This window comes from Marmota marmota, unplaced genomic scaffold (genome assembly GCF_001458135.2).
Source record: "Marmota marmota marmota unplaced genomic scaffold, marMar, whole genome shotgun sequence".
Classification (NCBI taxonomy): Eukaryota; Metazoa; Chordata; class Mammalia; order Rodentia; family Sciuridae; genus Marmota; species Marmota marmota.
The window spans coordinates 60,747,147-60,770,834 of record NW_025999968.1 but is presented as its reverse complement, the minus strand read 5'-3'; the positions used below and the strand labels follow the sequence as shown (position 1 = coordinate 60,770,834).

The 23,688-nt window shown below is 55.4% G+C and overlaps 1 protein-coding gene and 1 long non-coding RNA gene across 5 annotated transcripts in view; both read right to left on the bottom strand.

Moving 5' to 3' along the window:
- Umodl1 (uromodulin like 1) overlaps positions 1-5,423 on the bottom strand; it is a 52,779-nt gene extending 47,356 nt beyond the window's left edge. The window contains exons 1-2 of the mRNA XM_048803708.1: positions 5,348-5,423; positions 2,475-2,717 (exon numbers count right to left, since the gene is read on the bottom strand). Coding sequence (XP_048659665.1) covers positions 2,475-2,717; positions 5,348-5,423 — 319 coding nt within the window. The remainder of the gene's footprint in view (positions 1-2,474; positions 2,718-5,347) is intronic.
- Positions 5,424-10,101: 4,678 nt separating this feature from the next.
- Positions 10,102-22,189, bottom strand: LOC107136500. Of its 4 annotated transcripts, none has more exons than XR_007347817.1 (3): positions 16,643-22,189; positions 12,728-14,422; positions 10,102-11,936 (listed from the first exon to the last, which is right to left on the bottom strand). It is a non-coding gene; the product is annotated as an uncharacterized LOC107136500 (long non-coding RNA). The 4 variants fall into 4 exon arrangements; XR_007347818.1 differs by having other exon boundaries at positions 10,102-13,766; positions 14,295-14,422; XR_007347816.1 differs by having other exon boundaries at positions 10,102-14,422; positions 16,643-16,825; positions 18,362-22,189.
- Positions 22,190-23,688: the final 1,499 nt, after the last annotated feature.

Here is a 23,688-nt window from a genome sequence, read left to right as displayed (position 1 = left end):
TGGGGTCCAGCTCTACACCAGCTTCATCCTGGCAAACCCGAGCTGCAGGTCTTGGCTGGGCTGCTCGTCTCTGGGCTGACTGAGGCCTCGTCCACTGCTTGAGCTCTACACCGCCAACCCCCCATGGGTGGCTCCAAATGGGCATTCACAAAACAGTCATGGAGTGACCCAGAACGCTGGGCAAGGCTGGGCTGCCCATCCACATCCATGGTGTAGATGTGGTGCCCACCGGCAGCCTCAGGCCAGCAGGGCCTGCTTTTGAACAAGAGCTGGGTAGAGATCAGTGCTTACGATGGTCCCTCACAGAGAGAGGGAGCCACGGCGGCCCCATGGGTTATGCTATACGACAAGCCCTGGCACCAGCAGGGACCTTCCCGGGGGAGAGCCCAGTGTCCTTGGTGCCCTGAAATGTTCCCCTCCCACCATCACATGGCCACTGGCCTCAAATGCTCCCCAACAGCAAGTGCAGCTTGGTGAACCAGAAAACGATGGTGTGAGGTCAGAGACTGGGGCCCCGTCCCCAGCCTGCCCACTAGCGGCCAGTCCTGGTCAGGTCCTCTCTCTGGCTGGGTTCACACCAGGCAGAGCTCCTCCTGAGTGACAGAGGAGCAAGGATCTCCTATCTGGCCCGTCCCTCCAACACCACTGACCAATGCCCATTTCCTCTCCTTTCTTTCCAGGGTCCTGTCTGCCTTTCTGGGTCCCCCACTACAGAGTAGCACTTCCAGGAATCAAGGGGACCATGAATTGTCCTGCCTCACAGCGCCTCTCTCCCTGTCCCCCAGCCATCCCTCACCTGCCTCCCCTGCCTGCACCTGCCACAGGGTCACCTGCAGCCCCCCAGAGCAGCACTGTGCCCACCCGAGACTCTCCAACCAGAACACTTGTACCCTCCCCTCACCCTGGTGAGTCCCAATTAAAGGTCCAAATTATCTTAAAAGGGGGCCAAGGCCCCACAAGAGGCCCTTCCAGATGCTGGTTTGCTGAGGGAAGGTGGGGGCAGGTGGTGGGGAGGGCCACCAGCTGCCAGTCTCCCCTTCTATGGGGATTAGCGTGTGGAGCAGAGCAGGGCCACAGGTGCCCGAGGCAGGGCTGGAGGTGGGAAGGGGCTGAGGATCGGCCTCCCTTGGGGCTGCCTCGCTCCCTTCAGCTGTGTCACCTCACTAGTCCTGATAGCAATAACGAGTCAGAAGAAGTGTGGCTGTCACACTGAGATGGGATGGGGCAGGCCTGTGCCAGCCTTCAATGGCCAGATCACGAGCTCCATGCCATGATGCTCTGAGCCACGAAGCCTTCACAGCAACAGGCTGGGAACGCAAGGGGACCCCAGCCCCCGGAGGTGGTGCAGGAGCAACTGCGGTGGGACTGGCTGGCCACAGTTGCCCACGAGCCCTGGAGATAGGAACATGGAAATAGGGCTGGGGTCTGGGCACAAAGGGACTCCTTAGACCCCATCACTTAGTGAATGGACAGGGACACCCTGTCACTGCCCGGTGCTGGCCCTGAGTCAGCTGGCCCTGTTTCTTCTGCAGAGGAGCCTGATGGTGGTGGTTCAATAGGCATCAGTCCAGAACCTTCAGCCCTCTCTACACCTGGCCCTCTGAACAGGACAATCAGGAAGTGTCCACCACCCATCCTTGATGATGTTGCATTGGGGAATTGGGGGCTCCCAGCCTGCTGGCATACTGGCCTGGGCCACAGGAATTGGTCCCTTGGGGCCCTTCTCGGGGCCCCCACAGCTAGTGCTTTCTGCCCTGGGCTGCTGCCCTCGTGTCCTGGGTGGCCCTGCTGACACCTAGCCAGCACCCCTTCCCACTTGCCCTCCCCAGGGTGGGAGAGGACCTTCTGACTGTACGGAGGCTCACTCTGATCTGATCCTGACTCAGAGCGAGCAGCACCACCCACGCACCCTGCCTCTCACTCTCCCTCCCGGAAGAGGTCATCTGAGCCTTGCCTGGCCCTGCTGTGGCCCTGGCAGCCACACTGGTCGCCTTGGCAACAGCCACCTCTGCTCACAGCAGCAGCTTCACACTGCAGGGTGGAGGCAGGAGGACGTGGCCTCTGGGCAGTGATGGGGGAGGCTGGCCCTCCGGGCCACCGTAGGGTTCAGGCTAGGACGTGAGCTGGAACTCACATCACCTAACCATGACCTTTAAAAGGAGAGGACTGTGCTGCTGGGGAGGAGCCTGCACAGCCTCCGAGCTCAGGCAGGTCTACAGCTCCTGGGCCCTGGGTGTGCCGTCCGTCCAGGCTGAGGGCCACAGAGCCTCCGTACCACCTGGGAACAGGCCGGGAAGGCCAACTCTTGCCTTTCATCATGACCCACAGACTCGGAGCTCTGGGGTTGGGGCCTGTGACCCCCTTCAGATGACCCTAATGCACAAGACCTAAACAGTTCAGTGCTGACAGCAGGCACATGACAGTCCCAGAGACTCCCTCTCTGCCCCTGCCAGCTCCTTGCACCCTGGACTCACACAGGACGCAGTAGAAGCCGAGCTGCTCATAGTCCTTGCAGCAGTCAGTCACGTTCCTGGACTCGGGGACCTCCACCGTCAGGTACTGTGTCCTGTAAACAGTCTTGGGGCACCACCTCCAGGGGATCCAGCCCCCGCAGGACGTGTGGACAACGTGGGAAATCTGGACAGCCTCCACCCTCGGGACGCTTCGGGTCTCCAGGTAGCTGCACAGCTGGTAGCTCAGCAAGGACAGGCCTTTTTCTATGAGGGAGTGGGAAAAGAGGTGGGACCAAAGCGTCATATCAACGTGGGTTCATGGATGGCCACCTCTGCCACAGCCAGCGGACAGGATCGCCTCACTAGGGCCGCTCATGCCCCGCCGCCTGCCCAACCACAGCCTTGGCCTCTGTGCACCGAGAGTCATGGGGTTTGCACCAGACTGAAAGGAATGGTGCATCAACATCTGTCTGCAGGCTAAAAAACCCTCCTTAGAGTGAGCCGCCACCCAGGCCACTCCCACCTCCTTGCAGCCAGGGCTCCGACAGTGAAGATGCTGAAGGAGCAAAACCAGGAGGTCCCGTCCCGTTGTCTACTGCACGTTTCTGGTTCTGCAGTGTAGAATCTCGTGCACACCTGACTCGTGAGCCTCAGACTGGGCATGTGGAACACGGATAGGCAGCGACTCCCTCCCTCCTGCCAGGGGCCTGCTCGGGCCAGGCAGAAGACAGTGACAACTTTTGTGCAATAAAATCCAATCAGATAAATAACAAATATGTAGCCACATGTGAAAGGTGCACAGATGATGAAGTTCACTGCAACTGTCACTATTGTCATGGAGGACGGAGATCACGTCACCCTGTTCTAGACAGAGCCTCCCGCTGACCCGGTCAGGTCCTGAGCATCTCTGCCCTGGAGCCTGGCTCCTACGTGACGCCCATTGATCCTTTGTCAATATGAGTACTCTGTTCTTGAGACTTAGGCACAGGTGACATCTGCCAGCCCTCTGCCCCTTTGTCATTGTCTCCCCCCAGGTGGCTCCTGGGGCTTCCCCTCTTCCCAGGGAGCCTCTGTCACCTCATGTCACTGAAGCTGCTTAGGGGGGATTGTGTTCCTCCAAAATATGTTCAGGTGCTAACCCCCAAAAGCTCAAGAGGTGACCCTAACTGGAGATGGACTCCCCTCAACTCCCATAGCACCCAGCAGGGGCTCTGTGTGCTGGACTCGGGTATGGGCTGAAGGAGCGGCTGGCCGGTGCCCGCATCTTCAGATGCTCAGCCTCAAGCTCTCCACCCCACTAGACTACAGCCTGCGGGCAGGGCCAATGCCACCACTTATTTCCCTCCAAGAGCAACTCGGTGGGTTGCTGGGAGGAACTCATAGACAGGGGCAGAAATAATCCTAAGAAGAGCAACTGCCTTTGTCCCCACCCCAGGATGGCACCTCTGAAGACACCTGCCCTGGACTTTTGGGTGACTCACAAACATGCAGATAGTGAGAACCAGTAAGAAACTGGACAGAGCCAGCCGTGGACTGGCTGACGGAAGGGGTGCAGCCTTATTCTGGGTGGAGCCCCAGGGAGGAGAACAAGACTCTCCAGCCACAGAGGACAAGCGGCCACCTTCCTGGGGGATGCTGCATCCCAGTCACCCTCCTCAGGGGACTCTGTGGGTCGGGGGCGACCTGGTTGCTCCTCTGCCAAATGTAGGTCCAGTCTGCTCTGGAGAGCACAGAGCCTTGGTGACATGGGATGGGACAGGAGAAGTTGGGGTCATGGGTGGGGGGGGGGTTGGCCAAAAACTCAGATATGACTAGGAGAGGGTGAGAGAGTGGCAGAACGAACCCAGCTCAAACTTAGTGGCCATGCTGAGCAGGACGAAGCCCCAGGTGCCCAGCATCAGGTGGCTATAGAGGGTTTCACCTTCACCTAAAGTGAGGTGTCCACCAAGGCCACAGTATGTAGTGTTTAGAGAGCCCCCTGGCTCCACCTGCTCTTTATGGGTCCCAGCTAATGGCCAGGAGGGCCCTTCAGCCGGCACATGTGTGTGCACATGCACATGCTCACACAAGCTCATACATGTGCACACACCCGCACACGATCACAGGCTCTCATTCTCACCATGCACACACACACGTGCGCCCGCTCCTGTCTGCAAAGAAGCTGTAGTTGATTTGGAGACAGCGTGGGTCTCTTTAGACTCCCAACTGAGTGAGAGAGTTTTAAGAGGAAATAATTTTAAGGCTTGGAATCTCAATTTCTTGCAATCTGTGGTTTCAGAAATCCACGGGTTTCTGTCTGTTTGCGGTGCTGGGCATGGAACCCAGTGTGCTAACTGTGAACTCTGCCCTGAGCGACACCCCAGCCCTGCAGCTCTACAAACCCTGTGTCTCCTGAGGCTCCTGCCGGTGCCCTCACCCACCCCTCACTCCATGGCAGTAATTCTGCACTTAGGAGCTGGGTGGCGAAGGGCAAGCCCTAACATCTCTGGTTCCTGGGTCCTGACCTATGATCAAGGACTTCAATACCCTGAGGTCCAGGATAATCTCTAAGAGCTTGCTCTAAGAGCTTGCTGTCCCAGCGGGGGTCCAAGGAGATCTACCACACCTTCATCACCCGCACAAATGCAGTTTCAGGCCCCACCCTGCCCCCTGCCAGCTCTGAATCTGCATTTTAACCCCATGGATCCCCGGGACCCCCAGAGGCACACTGGCACTGAAGGAGCCCTCTTTCTGGAAGCTTGCAGGGTGCTCCCCTACTTATGCAGCTTGGCCATCCAGGAGCAGGTCCACCCCTCATAGAAGACACAGTGTCCCCATAGGTGCCATCCTCATGAGACCCTCTCCCAAGGAGCCCCTTCCTCAAGAACCACCCACGCTGAGCCCAGATGCCTCACCTGTAAAGCTGCTGGCCTGGCTCTGACCCACCGCACTGGTCAAAGCCAGCAGGACCAGCCCCAGGGTCACGGGCATCCTTGGGGGCAGGGGCCACGCAGGACCCAGGGCTTCCAACGCAGCAGTCTGAGTCTTTGGAGGGGCACTAAGGGCCTGCGTCGCCTGGGCCCCAAGAAAAGGCCCTCTGTCCCCTGTGCTGCTGGTGATGGCAATGGCTTCAGAGGGAGCATCTGCTGGGAGCAGTCCCTTATGCCTGCTCATCAATGCCCGCCTGCTACCGCTGTTTCCCTGGGGGCTCCTGCAGATCACAGACTATTCTTGCTCCAAGCAGATGGCATCTTTTAGGAAAGGTGAGCAGCCAACATCTCCAGTCTCATCGCTGAGTTCCATCTCATTGTTACCCAGAAAATGCATTGCAAACCCAAATCTGTGTCCCCCCACCAAGTGCAAAGTATTCTCTTACCCTATCACTGCAAACTGGCAGGAGAAAACAGCGTCAAATCAAAGTGGTACATCAGACTCAGAAAGGCACCCTTCACACAGCTCCACAATACAGCTCAGAAGTCATGAGTGGGACTTCACCAGTCCCACCAGACCCTTCTCCTGGGGATCACTGGGCTGTGCTCACAGAGACGCTCACTACCCGTGATTGGAATGGAAAATCACCCGTGGAACAGCCACAAGTGGGGGGAAAATGAATTATTGCAGAGGATGGAATATTAAAGAATCGGGAAATGCCCACCATGAAGATGTTTTACCAGCATTAAGAAAAAATGAGCACTGTGAACTCAAAACAAAAGTTCATACAACTGCCTACAGAAAGAAATCAACCCCAACCTTATATGAAAGTGGATGAAACCCAGAGAAGATCAAGGGAAGAAGAGAAAGCCTGTTGAGGTGGTGGAATTGTAGGAGGCATTTTTATTTCAGTAACTGTCATGTTACATGTGAGATGGATTTTTAGATTTCATGTCAAACCCTCTCTAGCCCACAAAGCCTTTGCGCTTTTTGTAACTTGGTATTGAAAGCTGTTGGCTTCTCGGAGAAGACCACAGGGTAGGTACAGGGGCCCCCTGGCTGTCCAGCTCAGTAATCCCCTTGTGTCCTAAATACAGAGCTGTTCTCTCCCAGGGGCCTTCCACCCGATGCCCATGCCCACGTTGCCATGTCTTCTATTCTCTGCAGGTTCATCTCCCCAACGACTCACTGCTGCGCTTGCATGGCTAATGGCTGAGTGTCAGATGCCATGGCAAGAACTTTAAAGAGAAGCTGGAAATAACCACAGCCAAGGGCCCTGCACAGGGGTTCCCTGGAGGACAGCAAGACCCTTTACAGAAGACCCGAGTTTCGTGAGGACCGACCCATAACTGTGCTGTAATACAGGTTAAAAAGAAAGAGTTTAATAAGGAAAGAATCGATTCTAAAACTCTCATGTTCGAGGAAATTAATTTGATTAGCATTAGAAGAATAAATAGAAAATTAGGGCTGGGGATGTGGCTCAAGCGGTAATGCGCTCGCCTGGTGTGCGCAGGGCGCTGGGTTCGATCCTCAGCACCACATAAAAATAAAATAAAAGATGTTGTGTCCACCAAAAACTGAAAAATAAATATTAAGAAATTCTCTCTCTCTCTTCTCTCCCTCTCTCTATCTTTAAAAAAAAAGAAAATGACAATTAATTAAAATTTGAGTAAATTTAGACATTTAAAATGCAAGCTGAATCTTCTTTATAATACCACATTTACCCTCTCTCGGGAAGTTTGTACAATACAGGAAGTTTCCACAGCATGTGGAGGTGAATCAGGGACAACATTAAAGTTTAAAACTTCTTTTCCCTGCAATTCTCTACCGCCCTACAGCGCAGGTCCTTCACCAGGTGGGTTCCAGGAAGGGGACCGCGGTTCAGGAAGGCACGTGGTGAGGGAGGGGACCCCAGCCTGGCCCCTGCCTCCCACTCCACTCCACGGCCTGCCGGTCCCTCTGGAGAGAGCACTGCACCCTCCAGCCCAGCACAGGGAGGGCAGGACGTCGCACTGAGGACTTGGTGGAGTCTGGAATGTCCTCATGCTTTCTCTATCGTTAAATACCTGTCTGTCATCAAAAAAGAACCAAGTTAACAGTTTCTAGCTGTTGACTAACAGGTCTTCCTGTCAATCACTCCTCCATAAAGGTACAGTAAAAGGTGTGTGTGTGTGTGTGTGTGTGCGCGCACACACGCATGCGTTGGGTGTGTGTGCACATGTGTTGGGTGTGTGCATGACTGAGTGTTATTCGTGAGAGTGTTATTGTGAGTGAGTGGGTGTGAGTGAGCATGAGAGTGCGTGTGTGACTGTATGGGTGTGTGTTTGTGAGTGTGTGAGTATACATGAGTGTAAGCATGTTTGAGTGTGTGTGCAGGTGCAAGGTGTGGGTATGTGAGTGAGCGTGTGTGAGTGAGGGTGTGATTGTGCTCGGTGAGTCCATGCTCAGGCACAGATGACCGTGGGGACTTTCCACTTTGCCTTGTTAGGCGAAGCAGCTTCACCCTGTGGCCAGCAGGGAAGGATGGTCTTGTTCAGAGTCAGCACGGCCAGGATGTGTCCATCAGAGAGCAGCATGTCCATCAGACAGACCAGCATCCTGCTGACCCAGTGTCCACACGCAGGAGAACAGGGGAAGCCACGGGGTGCAGTTGAAGGGTTCACACACCCATGCACACACACAGGCTCGGTCCCACCAGCTCCCTCACACACTGACACATGCTCACAATTCACTTTCACACCCACCGATGTTCACATACATGCAGCTCTCACACCTGTTCACACTCAGCACTCATGCTAGCTCGTGCACGTTTACACACATGCCTGCTCGCTCACATCTGCACACACGCACAGACATAAGGTGAGGCCTGGACAGCCTCAGCAGAAGCTGCCATGGTTCATCTCCTCCATTACAGGGAGAGCATGGGTCCCCCCTGACGGCCCTTCCTCACTTGGGGTCTGAGTCCTGCGACCTGTGTGTGCTCACAGAGGTTGCACACACCAATGCAAAATGGCACATCTGTCGCCACCCTGTGGCTCAAGTGTGTCTGCCCTGATGGTGGTTCCACATCATGGCAGTCGTGTCCCAGAGACAGACAAGCACACCAACGTGAAGTCCTCCCACTGGTCCGGGCTGGGAGGGTGAGGAGGCACCACTAATAGCCTGCAGCCTCCTCTGGGATCCTGTCCCCAGGCAACCACACAGCCACCTTCCCTTGGGAGAGGAGGGAGGGCTGCCGAGGTGGGGGACGCCAGCCCGGAGGGAAGGAGGAATGGCCGGCAGCAGCTCCATGCGAGGGAGCTGTCCTGGTGGAAGTGGGGACTTGGAGACACCTGCACTGTCCTGACTTCAGAGTCCCTTGTCCCACTGGAGTCCAGGAGCAGGGGAGACGCAGGTGGAGGCGGAGAAGTCCCCTCTCCGAGAGCTCAGCAGTCGAGGCTCATTTCCATGAAGCACTAGCAGGATAGGACAGTGGCAGGTGATGAGCCAGACAGCAGATTCGTGAAACTGGAAAAGTCTGGATTGGGAAGAGGCCTGGACTAAGCTGAGCCGGCTTCCTGCCCACTGCAGGCAGCACCCTGGCGATCACAGGCACCAAGATAGGGCTTCTTGGAGTACAATGGGGGCCACCGAGGAGATAGCCTCCAGCTCCTCCGCAAGGCTGTCACAGATTTCCTGGGGATCCTCCTTTCAACGCAGGCTCCCTTCTGGGTCAGCTTGCCTCTTTCCTGACCTCTTGTCCCTATCCCCTATGCAGGGAGTGGGGGACAGATGCCAGCCCGGGCCCTGGTGTGACAGCTGTGGCACCTGCCCTTGCTGTGTCCTCCAGAGGCTCTTGAGGGAACCTGCACCCTCAGAGCCACTCAGGGAGAGGCCCAGACATCTGGGGGAGGAGGGCAAGGCAAGGCGGTCTGGAGCAGGTGTCCCACGCCACGGGAGGGTAAGACGACTTTCTCTAGATGCTCTCCTCTGCCCTGAGGAGGCTGGGGTGCCCCACAGCTTCTAAAAGACCCTCCTTCTCTGGTTGTAGCTCTGAGACACAGCTGGGCGCACACCCTCCACCTGGGCAATGCCACCCTGCGGCTGCAGGGAGGGGGAGCGAGCGGGCCAGGCGGGAATCACGGAGTCTATGGAGTGGTTCAGCCCAGCTGTGCCCCCAGAGGTTCCTGTGCTGGAGCTCAGGATCCTCACCAGAGGCCCAATACCTGGAGCTTCTGGCCTTGGAATTTCAGTTTCCAAACTATAAGCTAAATAAACCTCCTTTTTTTTTTTTAACTCAACCTCCAGTATTTTGCTATAGCAATAGAAAGCAGGCTGACCAAGCCCCAGCCTCTGGTCTGAGAGGTACGAATATCTCCACGGGGGTCAGGTCCAAAAGCTTCCATCCACCTGCCCTGGGGATTGATGGGATTTGGTGACTAACTGTCCCACTTCGCCTTGGACTCAGGCGTCTCTTAGAATGAAGAGCCTTCACCACCTACATCAGAGAGTCTTGTGGACACCAGGATGGATCCGTCACAACTGAGAAGCTTTCTAGGAAATACCAATGCCCAGCCCCAGCCCTGGGGATCTCAGGGTGGCATCTGGGGGGACTCCAGAGGCCTGCAAGTTGAGAGCCCTTGCCCAGTCAACCCAGGACTGTTTGCAATGGAAAATGGGAGACGCCCTTGGTCAAGGTCACTTAAGTAGCAAGATGAACAAGAGTTCCTACAAAAAATGTCCAAGCCCTAGCTCCTGGCACCTGTGAACACGAGTTTATTTAGAAACAGGGTCTTTGTGAGCCATCCCAGATTAAGGTGGACCCTAAATCCAATGACGGATGTCTTCCTAGGAGAAAGGAGAGGGAGATGAGATGCACAAGGGACAGGAGGCAGGGAGTGGAGGTGCGTTTGCAGTCCATGAAAGGCAGGGAGGGTCGGCAACTCCAGAAGGCAGGGGACACAAGGGACAAATGCACTTGGCGCCTCCAGGGGCACTAGCGCTGCCCACACCTTGGTCTCAGGCCTGCGGGAGAACAGAGCTCTGTTGTTGAAGCCTCTGTGGTGCTTTGTTATGGGGCCCCAGGACGCTTCCCTGTTGGTCAGAGCGTGGCCTCCTCTCAGTCCTGGTACCCTGGGATGGCGTCTTCCCACCATGACCTCTTGCTCAGCCCCGCCTCCCCTCTTCCACATGGGGCCAGCCCCCAGTCCAGGACAGTTCACTTGGGGTGAACAATGAGAGATGCTCAGTGCATGTGGGACTTGTGGGCTGACAGGTGTATCGGGACCCGTGTTGATCTGAAATAACCTGGCTGTGGCCTTGGGCCTGGGGTTGCTGGGGCTGTGGTGTGCGTGGCAGGCTGTCTCAGCAGAGATCTCCACGGGCTATCAGAGAGTCGATCCCTGGAGTCTCTGACTGCCCAGCTCTCCTCTCTCTGCCAGCCACACTGTGAGGTCCTCCCTTTGATCCAGGGTGTCTGCCCTCCTCTGGCCTGCGAGGACAGGTGTGTATGGGGCTTGGAGCACCGTCCCGGCCACTCTGGCTCAGGGTCCCTGCGGTGCTGAACACAGCCCTGCCCCCTTGTTTGCGAGACCTTCCCCACTTCCATCTGGACAGTCTCTCACAGTCTGCCTCTTGTAACGTCAACAGTGAGTGGTTTGGGGAACATTAGTTGAGTCTGAACGCCTTTATCCCTGTTGTGTGGTCCCAGAGTTTGGGTCAGCAGCCTCAGCAGGCCAGAGAAAATGCCAGAAGCCCAGCTCTGGGGGTAATCCAGAGCCAGATCTGCCCCGTCTGCCCACTGAGTGCCATGGCCCCACGTGGGCAGAGGCAACTGGTCCTGCAAAACAGCCGTGCAGGGAGCCTAAGTTGATGTGGTTAAAGTGACACCAATCCTGTGGATTTGCTGCGACGAGCCCAGAGCCGCCTTGGAGGTGCAGCTGGGAAGGGTTGGTCCTGCCCACAGTGAAGGGGGCCCGGCAGGAGAAGGCGCCTTGGCACCGCCCGCCCCCGCAGTGGTCAGGGGCTGCGCCCTGTGCAAGCTGCAGGGCGTGTGGGATGGAGCGAGGAGACTGCTCCGTCGCTGATTCTCACTCGAAGAAGAAAGCACACCTTCTCAAGTCGGGCTCAGCCCCGGCAGTTTCAACTTCTGGAACAGCTCAGAGGAGAGGCAGAAAACAGGAAGCGAGAGCAGGAGGAAGGGTGGTGGTGGGGAGACGATGATGCAGAACACCCACATTGGAAGATCGAATATACCAGAAAAGGGGCGATGGCGGCACCTGTGGGACTTCTCTTGGATGAGGAGCTCATTTGCCACCTGTGGGGGGGGTCAGCGCTCTGCTCCGGGGCTCACGCCTTCCTCAGCATTCAGCCCGCCTTCCTTGGGCACTCCTGGGCAGTCGGCCGTGGGCGGGCTCACTAAGTCCCTGGAAGCCTTTGGTGATCAAACTGTGGCTCCCAAAAGATGTGTGTGTGACCTGACCTCCATACCTGTGAACGTGGCCTTCCTTGAGATCAGGGTCTCTTCAGATGTGATCAAGTTATGATGAGGCCACACTGGAGTAGGGTGGCCCTCTGGCAGTGTGGCTTGGGTTCCTATAGAAGAGGGAAGTAGGGACACAGCACCCGGCTGTGTGACAACCGGAGGAGCCTGGAGCAGGGCCCTGAGAGCCAAGGGGTGCAGAATGGCCAGCAACCAGAGGAGCTGGGGGCAAAAGGATCCCCTCGCACCTTTAGAGGGAGCAGAGCCCTGAAAACAGCCTCCAGAACTGTGAGAGAATAACTCCCTGTTATTTAGGTCCCAGTTTCTGGAACTTTGCTATGGCTGTCCCAGGGGAAAGACTGACAATGAACATAATTCCAAACCAACGTGCCCAAGAGCCCATGGCACAAAAGCTGGGACCTCCAGGAATGGGGTCAGCAGGGCCTTCCTGAGAGACAGCCTCAAAGGCCCTGGGGCTGGGAGCCTGGTCCACACAGTAACAAATGGAGCTGGAGCCCGGACCACAAGGCTCTCATGCAGCTGCCGACTACCAAGCCAGACCGGCCCTCCCCCACCTCCCACCAGGTCCCCAGGACCATGTGGCGTCTGAGAGCTGCAGCGTTCTTGAAGTGGACATTGAGGCAGAGTGCCAGCAATAGCAGGCCTCAGTCACCTCCAGTGCCTGTGCACAGGTGCTGCATTTAGGGGCAGGGGGTGGGGGGCAGTGACAAAGGACCGAGGCCTTGGTGTCACTCGGGGCCGAGTCAGAGAAGGTTGACTTAAATTACAGCAGGAGGAATTCAGGTCAGATGGCGAGGACTGTTAAGCCCTGGACTGCCTTGCCCAGAAGCTGTGACAAGGGACGCTGCCCGGGGAAGCCCTCCAAGGTCCCCAACCTCTGCACCTGAGACGGTAGCTTCAGAGGAAGGGCAGCTCCTCCAGGACCTGATGACTTCAACAGCAGGTGGACAAGTGATCACCCAGCTCTGAGAAGCACAGCAGGGCCACGGTGTGTGGACAGAGCAGGACCAGCCAGCCCCATGGATGCAGGTCTAACCTGACCACCTCTCACGTTCTGAGTGGCCTGGGAAGGTCTTAGCCTGAGTCCTAGTCTGCAGCAAGTCACCATGAGGCTTACTGGCAGCTGGCACTGGGAGCCATCATTCATGGACCCTGGTGTCATCCCTGCTGCCCGGAGGAGCAGCTTCTTTCCCCCTCCTATGATCATGCTTACCTTATGACATGTGCAATGCCAGTCACCAGCCAAGTGTGAGGCCTCAGCCAAAGACGCCTTGCCATTAGCTAACTTTCAGGAAGACAGGCAGGAGGGGTCGAGGGTGAGCCACGCTGGACCCAGAGCAGAGCTGGCTAGCACTGCAGGAGCTGTTTCCACAGGGACTACAGCAGGGGACACGAGGCCTGAGCTAGGCTGGTGCTCACAGTGGCCCAGCGGTGGTGAGTGGGTGACAGTGTGGATCTCAGAGCACAGATGCATGGAGGGAAAGCAGGGCTGGGTTAGGAGCCGGCCTCGGGGAGGTCCTCCAGGGTGGTGGGGCAGGAACCCCGAGCCTGGAAGGCTGAGTGGCAAGGGTCATCCAGGGATCTTTGGGTAAGGGGCAGATTCACAGAGCCAGAGCTGAGGCAGAGCTGAGCCACAGGGACTGGTCCAGGTCCACGGCCAGCTGAGGTCAGAGGCCAAGTTCAGGCTTCACATTAGGGCCCGACCTGAGGCTAACACTCACGGAGGACTTCAGGCTGTCAGTCAGGGTCAGACCAACAGGGGACAAGTGCTGATCCAATCAACCCAGTTCCAACACTGACTCCTCCCCACTGCCCACCTGTCCTCGCCACAGGGTGCTCCTTCCCCACACCCAAGGCACGTGGCTCCTCACCTCCTCACGTCCTTGTCCCCTTTGTCCTTTGTCCTTTACAACAACCTTGCCCTGATGGATGGGACAACACAGGAAAGGGAATCATGACCCAAGATCATCTCCTGGTATGCACCAGGTGCTCAAAAAATGTTGCATAAACAGTTGGGGTCAGTTCACAGGCACATTAGGGGATCCCCAGAGACAGGAACACATAAAAGTGTCTCCCAGACAGCTTCTCCCACTCTCCTCATCCTCAGGAAGCAGAGTTCTCAGCTGAACCACAGCGGGGCCACCCAGGACAAGTGTGGCCAGAGGGACAGGCAGTGACAGCTCACACAGGCTTCGTGTCCATCCAATGGAGATCCCAAGTGGGGAAAGTGGCTCTTAGCAGGTCTCTTCACCTGCTTTCTGAGGGCATCCGAGTGTGAGCCTGCTGGTCCCTGCTGAGAAACCCATGCCCTGGGGCACCTTTGGTCTTTGATGTCATGTTATATATTTAAAATTCCCCGGGGGTGGCTATTCCCCTTGGAGCTGACCACTTTACAAACCGCTAACCTGGAATGACTCCCCGTTACGCCATGAAGACTGGCAATGACTCACTCAAACCCGGCCTCTGCCACTGCCCGCCTTCCCCTCCACCGCCTGCTCTGAGTTTCCAGCCACGCGGAACGGTCAGACGTCAGAGAACCAGGACCGGACGCAGGGCTGGCACCACACATGGACTTTTTCTGGAGGAGAAGAAGGCCCACTGGAAAAATTCTGAGCAGGAATTTAAACATAGACCACCAACGGAACAAGATGAAGAAGTCTTGGCTGGAGACGCACCCGGCGGCCAGAGATGCCCGCCAAGGACAGCCGCGGATGCCAAGGATTTGGTTGCAGGTTCTTAAAACTTGGAATTTCCTTCCAGATGAGCTACTGCTTTTCCATTTTCCAAAGGTTCCGAGGTTTTGTTAAGAAAGGCATTTGAAGTGAGTTAGGAAAAACACGCCCTTTCCAAAAGCCCCGAAATCTGTGAAGAAAGCCCAGCCCGGCTCTCCTGGGGAAGGGGGGTCTCAGGCCCCAGGGCCAGCATTTTCAGAGTCAGTGGGAGAGTGTTTACCAAGAGCGTTCCACGGTCTGGGATTTGTATAAACCATAGACCAACTGATGAGAAGCCCCAAATGGAAAGACCAGCTTGGAATGCCTGGCTGACTGGCGAGGCCAAAGAGAATGCTTTTCCATCCCCAAAGGAAGGGGTCACATGCCTGAGCTGAGACTGGCAGGTAGCCTGCTGGACTCACTCAACAGAAAAGAGAAGACCAACAGACTGGGGGGAAGAGAGAAGGAAGAGTACAGGCAGTCGAGGGCGGCAGTGGGTTGGACGAGTGTCCCCTGCACATTCATGTCCACCCAGAATCACAGGATGTGGTCTTATTTGGAAAGAGGGCCTTCACGGAGATGATTATGGTAAGGACGGTGATCCTGGACTGTGGTGGGCCCTGCCCCCAGTGAGTGTCCTGATAAGAGAGTGGAAAGGGCCCAGGGAGCAGGCAGAGAGTGGGCAATTGCACACCAAGGACCCAAGGCCACTGGCAGCCAGGAGACCAGAAGGAGCCCCCAGGACCATGAGCAGCAATGCTCGTGCCAAGAGCGAGATCTGGTTCATGGAAGACCACACCTCTGGATGCTAGAACCCATACAAACGCATCAAGCAACTCGCCCTCAAGATCACCCAGACTATTCTGAGGCCACTGTTGGGCAACCTGGGGGTGCAAGAAGGTGAGCTCGGGCCGTCTGAAATTCTGTCCAGCCTCCCAGATGAGAGTCTTCCTGCGGCCCCTCTTCCCTGGGTTCATCATGGCATGCAGGAGGAAGGCAGCTGGCCCGGTCAGCTCTGCTCGTGCCAGCCCCAAGACTGCAGTCATGGTGACCTCCACCCTACCAAGGGAGGGTCCTAGCGAGCTCTGTGGAGCCTTCCAGAACTGAAACCTCGGGATGCAAGATACACCCTGATTCAGTCTCTCCCTTGGTTAATTTTATGGGTGGCCTTTGGTCATCCACTGTATCCTCTTGGGAATGCAGTATCTTTCTAGGAAGGAATTGAGAGGGGAAGGGAGGAAGGAAGGAAGGAAGGAAGGGAGAGAGGAAGGAAGAGGGGAAATGAGGGGCGGTGGTCGGCCACTGGAAGGCTGGGCCAGTCTGTGCCTCCCGTCTGTCCCTCACAGAGCTCCCCGGCTGCCTCTAACCACAGGTCCAACTCTGGGGTCTTGTCCTGCAAGCTTATCACTGTCTGCGCACCGGGGAACTCCAGTGGAGACGTCTGTGGCTGGCCCTCATGCCTAGGAACACCAGAGTGTTGCAGGTAGCACCCATGCCCAGGGGAGGAAGGGCAGAGCCCCCACACCACCTGCATCTGGCCGGCTTGCTGCCCAGCATTCCCACACAGACGTCCCAAGCACCAGGCCCTGACTTGTCTTCCTGCTCCCGACACTTCAGGGTCGTGCCTGTGGCCCAATGGACATCCTGCTACCAGGCAGTGCTCTATGGTTTCTTTCTGGGCTCTCCTTGCTCCTCCTTCCCCTGTCTGAGGCCTCTGGCCACCCAGGCTCACAACCCCCTCCTTCTCCCCACTGGTTCCTCCCTAGGGAGCAGGAAACACCCATGTGCACAGGGTGGGACATGGTGAGACATGGGCAAGGCCTGGGCCCCCTGCTGCCCACCCTGCAGCCTCCCCCTCAGGATAACCCCAGCTACAGTGCAAGTCCTCCCTGGTGGACCTGCCTGGACTGTGACCGATGTCTACCCAGGTGATGGACAAGACACATGCGGCAGGGGCTGCAGGGTGGAGTGGACTTGGTGCTGCCCGTGGAGCAGCTCCCCAGAGAAGACGAAAGGCGATGGCAAGTGTTGAGGGGTCGCTGTGCAGACGCAGCACCTGTTTATTTGGGAGAGATCCAAACACTTACCTAGGGGACGATGGCCTAAGTCAGTCCTCTGAGGGGAAGATTCTTAGCTGAACGCGGTGGTGAGCTGCCTGACTGCAGGAGCATTCAAGCAGGCCTGAAGCCGCTGCAGCCACAGCTGGGTTTGGAGCATCAGGAAGGCTGGCACCGCACAAACTGAGGTTTTGGGGGGCAGCAGAATGAACCCTGAAAATGGGAGAAATCCCAGAAGGGAAGAGAAAATTGACCACAGGGGGCAAGGAAGCCTCGGGGACGGGGACAGCAGCAGACACTCTGCACCTGCATCCTTCAGAACACAACACCCAAGCTGTGCTCACGTGGCACTCCCCCTGAAGGAGAGGCCAGGGCCTGGGGGACATCACACACCCTACTTCTGCTAGGATGGGCTGAGGTGCCCCCAGCCCATTGATCTGGAAGCCTTTGGTCCAGGGTCATAAAGAAGGTGAGAGGGGCCCAGGAGCCAGCCCACGGCACAAGTTCTCTGTGTGCACTCTGGGGGTTGCTGCCTGGCTGCCGTGGCACCATTCCAACTGTGGACATTGCTTAGAGGCTGCGTGAGACCGAGGCAAGAAGTGTTCCTTGAAGTTAGCCTGGGGCTAACTTCCAGTGGGCCCCAAGGTCTCACAGGAGGAGTCTCTGAATCCTGGGGGCTCACACCTGGGCTACAGAGATGATCAACTCTGTGACCTCAGGCAACAAAAGCTCTTTGGCCTCAGTTTTCTTTTTTTTTTTTTTTTTAATCTGTTGATCGAAAATTGGTGAACTAGGGAGTGATGTTGGCCAAATCATATTGTTAAATCGTGAGCATGTACTAATATGTACAACAAATCCCACCACCTTAGGTACAGCTAAGATGCACCAATAAAAAACGTGGAGGAAAATCAGTGAACTAGAGAAAGTGAGGTAATTGATAGGGCAAAGCACATTAGTTCTTGTTCACATTTTCCCAGGGCAAGAGTTCCCCCTAAGAGAAGTGAACCCACCCCAAGCTCCTTCATGGCAACACGTGAACAGCTGACCCCTGAGAGGCAAACAGGTCTGGAGGCCAAGGGCAGGAGGACCAGCAGGGGCCCAGCAGCGGTCAAGATGGATCTAGAAGCAGCACAAGCTTTGGAGCACTGGCTCCTGATGTGGAACAAGCCTTAGCAAGGCCCCTAAGGAGATGGGAACGTCCACCTTTGGTTTCCTGAAGGTGTTGAGCTGCGTCCAGGAGGGCTACACCTAAAAGCACAACACCAGGCTGACCCAGAGCAGCTGCAGCCCACAGACAGCTCTGGTGGCAATGAATGACAGTACTGCCATTAGTGGTAGAACCACGGTGACCCCTGTGCTGGGGACCTCTGAAGTGACAGCCTCCAGGTGTGACCTCAGGGCAACCTCTTGGACAGCCTGGCTCTGCTGTGTCACTGACACCACCGTGCACTAAAGTCTCCTCTTCTGCAGATGAAGGCAAGTGTCCCAGATTGTCATTACACCATCACTATCAATGCATTCAGGCAGGCAACACCTCCCCCAGTGTCCCATGGAAAAATCACATGAGTGACCCAGGCCACGTGTAGTTCCTTAAGGGTGTCCTACCTACCTGTAAAGCATGCTGGACATTTTGCTCTTGGTAAAAGATGTAATGAACTTAGTAAGCTTTTTGAAACGTCTCCTTTTTCTTTTGCCTCTTTTTTTGTTTGTTTGTTTTTTAACACAAAAGGCAGGCTAAAATGACCTTACCTTTGCTTGTGGTCCCCGGCTCACATCCAAGGTGGGCCACAGGAGATTGCCTGAGAGCCGGTCAGGACGCTGCGCCTGGCTCAGGGCCTGCAGATTGTGGCCAGGAGCCAGCACCTTCTCACCTCTCACTCTATCTGCACCACACAGGCCTTCAGAGAGCCGAAGGCACGTCACGAAAGGACGTTAAGGGAGTGACCGACACCACTCTGGGACAAAGAATTACTATTCAGTATGCAAGGACAGAAAAATCAAGTCAGAACCTGGGAATTCACAGCTTTAACCTAGCTGGCAAGTTTTCATTTCTTCAGAGTTAGAACAAAATTTGTAATTACACCTCTGATCAAGGAGCCGGCCAGACATCTGCCCTTCAACACAGAAGCAGCCCTAAAGGCAGGCTCAAGAGCAGAGAGCCAGGTGCCGCCTTTTTGTAATCCAAACGCGGAACAGGCTGTGCAGGATGCCGTGGCCCCGTGGCCCCGTGGCCTACACCCCGAAAGCCGGTCACTGCGTCCACTTGTCCTAGAGGCAGACGTGTGAGGAGGTCAGCCAGGGAGGTGCCTTGTCACAGATTCTGCCTGCTGATGAAGGGGAAGGATTTGTGGATTCTTAGCCTTTGAATAAAAGTCACCTTTATGCCATTGGCTCTGGTTTTACACTTTACTAAAAAAATTTTTTAAATAAAAAGTAAAGATGATCCTTCCCCTTGATATCATTGTGTGAAGACAGCCAAATGCACTGTTGTGTCCAGGGGAAGGTCCTGGCAGGATAAAAGGTGTCATAAAGGGCATTGTATTGGATACAGTGGTGGATTGGCCTGGGGATGTGGCCATGCTAGTGATGTAGGAAAATATCAGTGTTCTTGGATATATATGTGCCAAAAGTATGGAGGGGGGTGGTGGTCTGGATCTCAAATGTCTCCCAAAGACTTGTGTTTTGAAGGCTGGTTCCCAGTGTGGCAGTATTCAGAGGTGGGTTTAGGAAGTGATTGGACCATGAGGGCTCTGATCTCACTGGTGGATCAATCCACTAATGGGTTCATAGATGATGGCAGTATTGAGAGGTGCTAGACACTTCAGGAGGTGGGGCTTAGTTCAGAGAATAAGGTCACCAGGATATGCCCTTGAAAGACATCTGGTCCTTGGTCTCCCTCCGTCTCTGCTCGCTCTCGCGCGCTCGCTCTCTCTCTCTCTCTCTCTCTCTCTCTCTCTCGTGGTCACCATGAGTTGGGCAACTTTGCTCCACCAAGATAATCTGCCTCACCTCCAGAGCAATGGAGCCAACTGACCATGCACTGAGAGCTCTGAGGCCAGGAGCCAGGCCAATCATCCCTCCCTGGGTCTATTTTCCCCAGTATTCTGTCATAGCAACAGAAAGCTAACAGCAGATAAGAGCCAGATGTCTGCAACCTCTTTTCAAGTTGTTCTTTCCCCAAAATTTAGGCACAGACACACATACTGTTTTGGTCAGCTTTCTTGCTGCTGTGACCAAAAGACCTGTCAAGAACAATTACAGGAGGAAGATTTTATTTGGGAGCTCATGGGGTTAGAGGTCTCAGTCCTTAGATGGCTGACTCCATTCTTTGGGACTGAAATGAAGTAGAACTTCATGGTAAAAGAGTGTGGCAGAAAAAAGTGGCCCAGGACATGGCCACCAAGAAGCAGAGAGCATCCCACACTCCAGGGACAAAATATATTCCCCAAAGGCACACCTCATTGGCCCGCCTCCTCCAGCCACATCCTACTGTTACCACCAGCTAATCCCCATCAGGGATTATTGCACTGATTAGGTTAAAAGTATCACAACCTGATCATTTCATCTCTAAACTTTCTTGCATTGTCTCACACATGAGTTTTGGGGGGACGCCTCTTATCTAAACACAATACATACACATACATGGACGCACACACGCACACACACGTGTGAAGAGGTGTGAACATGGACAGAGGTGGTACTACATATGTAAGAAAAGAAATATGCTTAGAGATTGTATTAGAGAGAAGATGTGAGCAAATGGAGCGAGATGCTAGCACCTGGTAAATCTGCTGAAGGTAAAGGAATTTCTTTGTATTATTCTTGCAACAATTTTCTAAGACACAATTTTATACCACAATAAAAAATCTGCAGCATTTCAATGGTAACACCACGTACCCGGTGTCATCGGAGCTGGCCCAAGGGGACTGTCATGCGGCAGGAAGGAATGTGCTCAGGGCCAGGTGCATGGACTTGTATATCCAGACTGGTGGTCACCTGGTTCCGGGCCGGGTGCAGCCTGGCCCCTCAATCCCAGGACCATTCCCCTGAGTTGTGCAGTGGTAGCCAGAGCCAGCACCAAGTCCCGCGACACCCAGACTCAGAGGGTGTCTTCCCCCTCCTTGTCCCCACCAGAAGGCCCACAGCTACCTCACTCGGAAGCAGGACCAGAGATGAGGAAGCAGACATCAGCCACTGTCACCACAGGTACTTCCCCTGACACAGTGGCTCACCCGGTGTCACGCACCCTCAGGCCCCACAGTGCTTGATTCCACCAGATTTCCACCCCCTTCACTCCAGGTGGTTGAGCTGGACCCACAGTAGAGTGGCCGCAGTTCATTCAGGGCTCCTTGGGCTCCAGGAAGCAGGTGGGCAGAGTGAACAGCCCACTCACAGGGACACATGAGGGCTCTGCAGACACCCAGGCCCCTCGGCCCTGCCCCAACCTTGGCTCTTCTCTTTTGAATCAGACCCTGGTACCCTGACACCCCCGCTCTGCGCCCCACTCTCTGTGCCCTCTCTGCAGCCTGACGGCCTCCTAGCCACCCCTTGCTAGATGATGGGTAAGTCGGTCTTAGCCTCTCACAGATGTCTCCCCCTGTACCCTCACTCCTTGCCATTGCCAGACCAGACAGGTTGTGGCTCCATGCTGATCCGTGATGACTGTGTCCAGAGCCCTGCGGGTACAGCACGTGGCGGAGCCGAGAAGCTACTCCTGGAGTCAAGGAGAATGAGGGCCAGGTCACAACTTGAGCATCCCCCGGAGCTTGTGCACCGTGCTGCTGAGTCAGAATCCATAGTGTCACAGGCCTCTAGGGGACTTATGTCCACTGATGTTTAAGAAATATTGGTTTAGCATGATATTTGCTATGGGGAAAAGAGGAGAGGGAAGAAAGGGGCAAAAGTTTTTATCAAGGTGTTAGGCCCAGGGAGCAATTACTAAAAGCTCAGACACAGGTTCTCAACACACACCCATAGCATGTCCCACTCCATCTGTCCCTGGGCTGTGGCAGGGGCTGACTTTCCCAGCACAGAAAGGTGATTGCCCTCAGGCAATCGTGGAAGGGAGCAAGCACTGCACCGAGTGATCCCAGAGCCCGCACAGGGAGCAGGCTTCCTGTCACCCTGCCTGTGTCCCCCAGACAGTCCAGCACTGGCAGGCCACACGGAATCAGCACGGAGCAGTCCAAGAGCAATTGCCCCGCCAGGGGTGGGGACCTGCCACTGAGTGGTCCTTTGCCTGGTTGTAAATCGGCCCTGGCAGAGCCAGCCAGTGACCTCACACCTGGCCTGCATCTGGACTTTGTGGTAAAGACCTAAATAAAGTGAGGTGAGGCATTTCCTCCCGAGCGTCACTGAGACAGCGCAGTACTCAGGAAATGCAGCGCAGCGGTGATGACTTCAGAACCTTAAAATGAAATCCAGTCAGCCAAACCGAACTCCCCAGGGTCTCGTCTCAGAGCTCGACTTTGCTTCACTTAGCCGGAGAGTCTGTGGACGCATGACAGGTCTGTCCGCAGGTGAGAGACGGCGAGAGTCCTCGGAGCACCAGCCAGCCTGCAGCGCGCTCATCTGGAGTGGCTCCTCTGCTGTTTGGACTAGAGGCATTTAGCCCCAATTCTGGTTTCCCAGAATTCTTCCCTCCCAGCCCGGCCTCTGGGAAACCAAACATTGTCCTCACTGACACAGGCTCTGAGTAAACAGTGCCATTCAAGGTCCCAACGCACTTCAAGTAAACATGGATGAGCAGTTGCCAGTTTCCAACTCCTGACCTTTGTTTTAAGGACAAATTTTTGAGACCATGACCCCCACCCAGCCTTGACCCAAATCTGCCGAAATGGCTTGTCTTTTGCATCTGCATTTAGAAGCAAAGAAGGAAAATAGTCAGGTGGAGGCTGAGCAGAGACACTGCGTGAATGCCTGGGCTGCTGCACTTGGGGCTGGGGGATGCTCAGCCAAAGGCGCCTGCGGTGCCACCTCAGGCTTACAGGGAGAGGACATCGTGTGGTTTAAGCCAAGGTGGGCTTGAAGATTGCAATGGTGTATCTGTAAAAAGGCTCCCAAAACTATCTCAAGTCACAAAGCAGTGGTGAATCTGGATCCTTTGGGAAGTCAGGACAAGGATGAGGGATATTACCTAACAAGATGAAGCGCTGTGTAGAAGGCAAACGCTTCTAATTCTACTTGGTCTTCTTTAGCTTACATATCAATTAATGTGCCAGTCAGCTTTTCATTACTGTAAAACAATACCTGAGACAAATATACTTAAAAAGGAGAAAGGTTGATTTTGGCTGACAGTTCTGGAGGCTTCAGTTCACAATTAACAGGCCCTATTACTTTGGGAACTGAGGTGGCAGAGTATACCACCAATGGGAGCAGAGGAGCCCTGTTCATCTCACAGCCAGGTGCAAAAGGAAGGAAGTAGAAGAGGCCAGGGCCCCCCAATCCCTTGCAGAGGACACACCATGACCTATTGACTATGCCCCAGCTCCCGAAGCTCCCAGCACCTCCCACAGCACCACACTGGGCACTAAGCCTTTAACACTTGGGCCTTGGGGGGACATTCCAGATCCAAGCCACAGCAATTAGCTTCCACTCCACGGTGGTTTCTGAGGACAGCAAGGGCCATGGAGCTGTTCGAGGTGACTGCCCTCTGCTTCCTAATGAGCTCATGCTGCCCTGTCCCTCTTTGCTGCTGGCTGAGCAGCAAGCCTCCTGCCTCCTGCGTGCTCCCATGGGATGTGTCCTGGGGAGGACAGCAGGGGTCATGCGAGGCTGAGTCAGACCTGACCACATGCAGAGCTCGTAGGGGTACATGCACGCACATGTTCCCACTTCAGCCGCTCTGTGCTCCGCACCACCAGTCCCAGCCACCAAACCTGGTGCATTGGAAGGCTACTGACTAGACTCCTCTGGGCCTTCCCCCATCTCAGGCCCCTGTGCATGCAGGTGCATGGTGACAGACACCAGGCACAAGGGACCCTGGAGCTCAGTTATTCTAAGGGGATTTCACAAGATGGATTTTCCCCTAGTGGGCGGGGAGGGGAGAGTGTCCAAAGCACAAGGGAGAGTGTCGG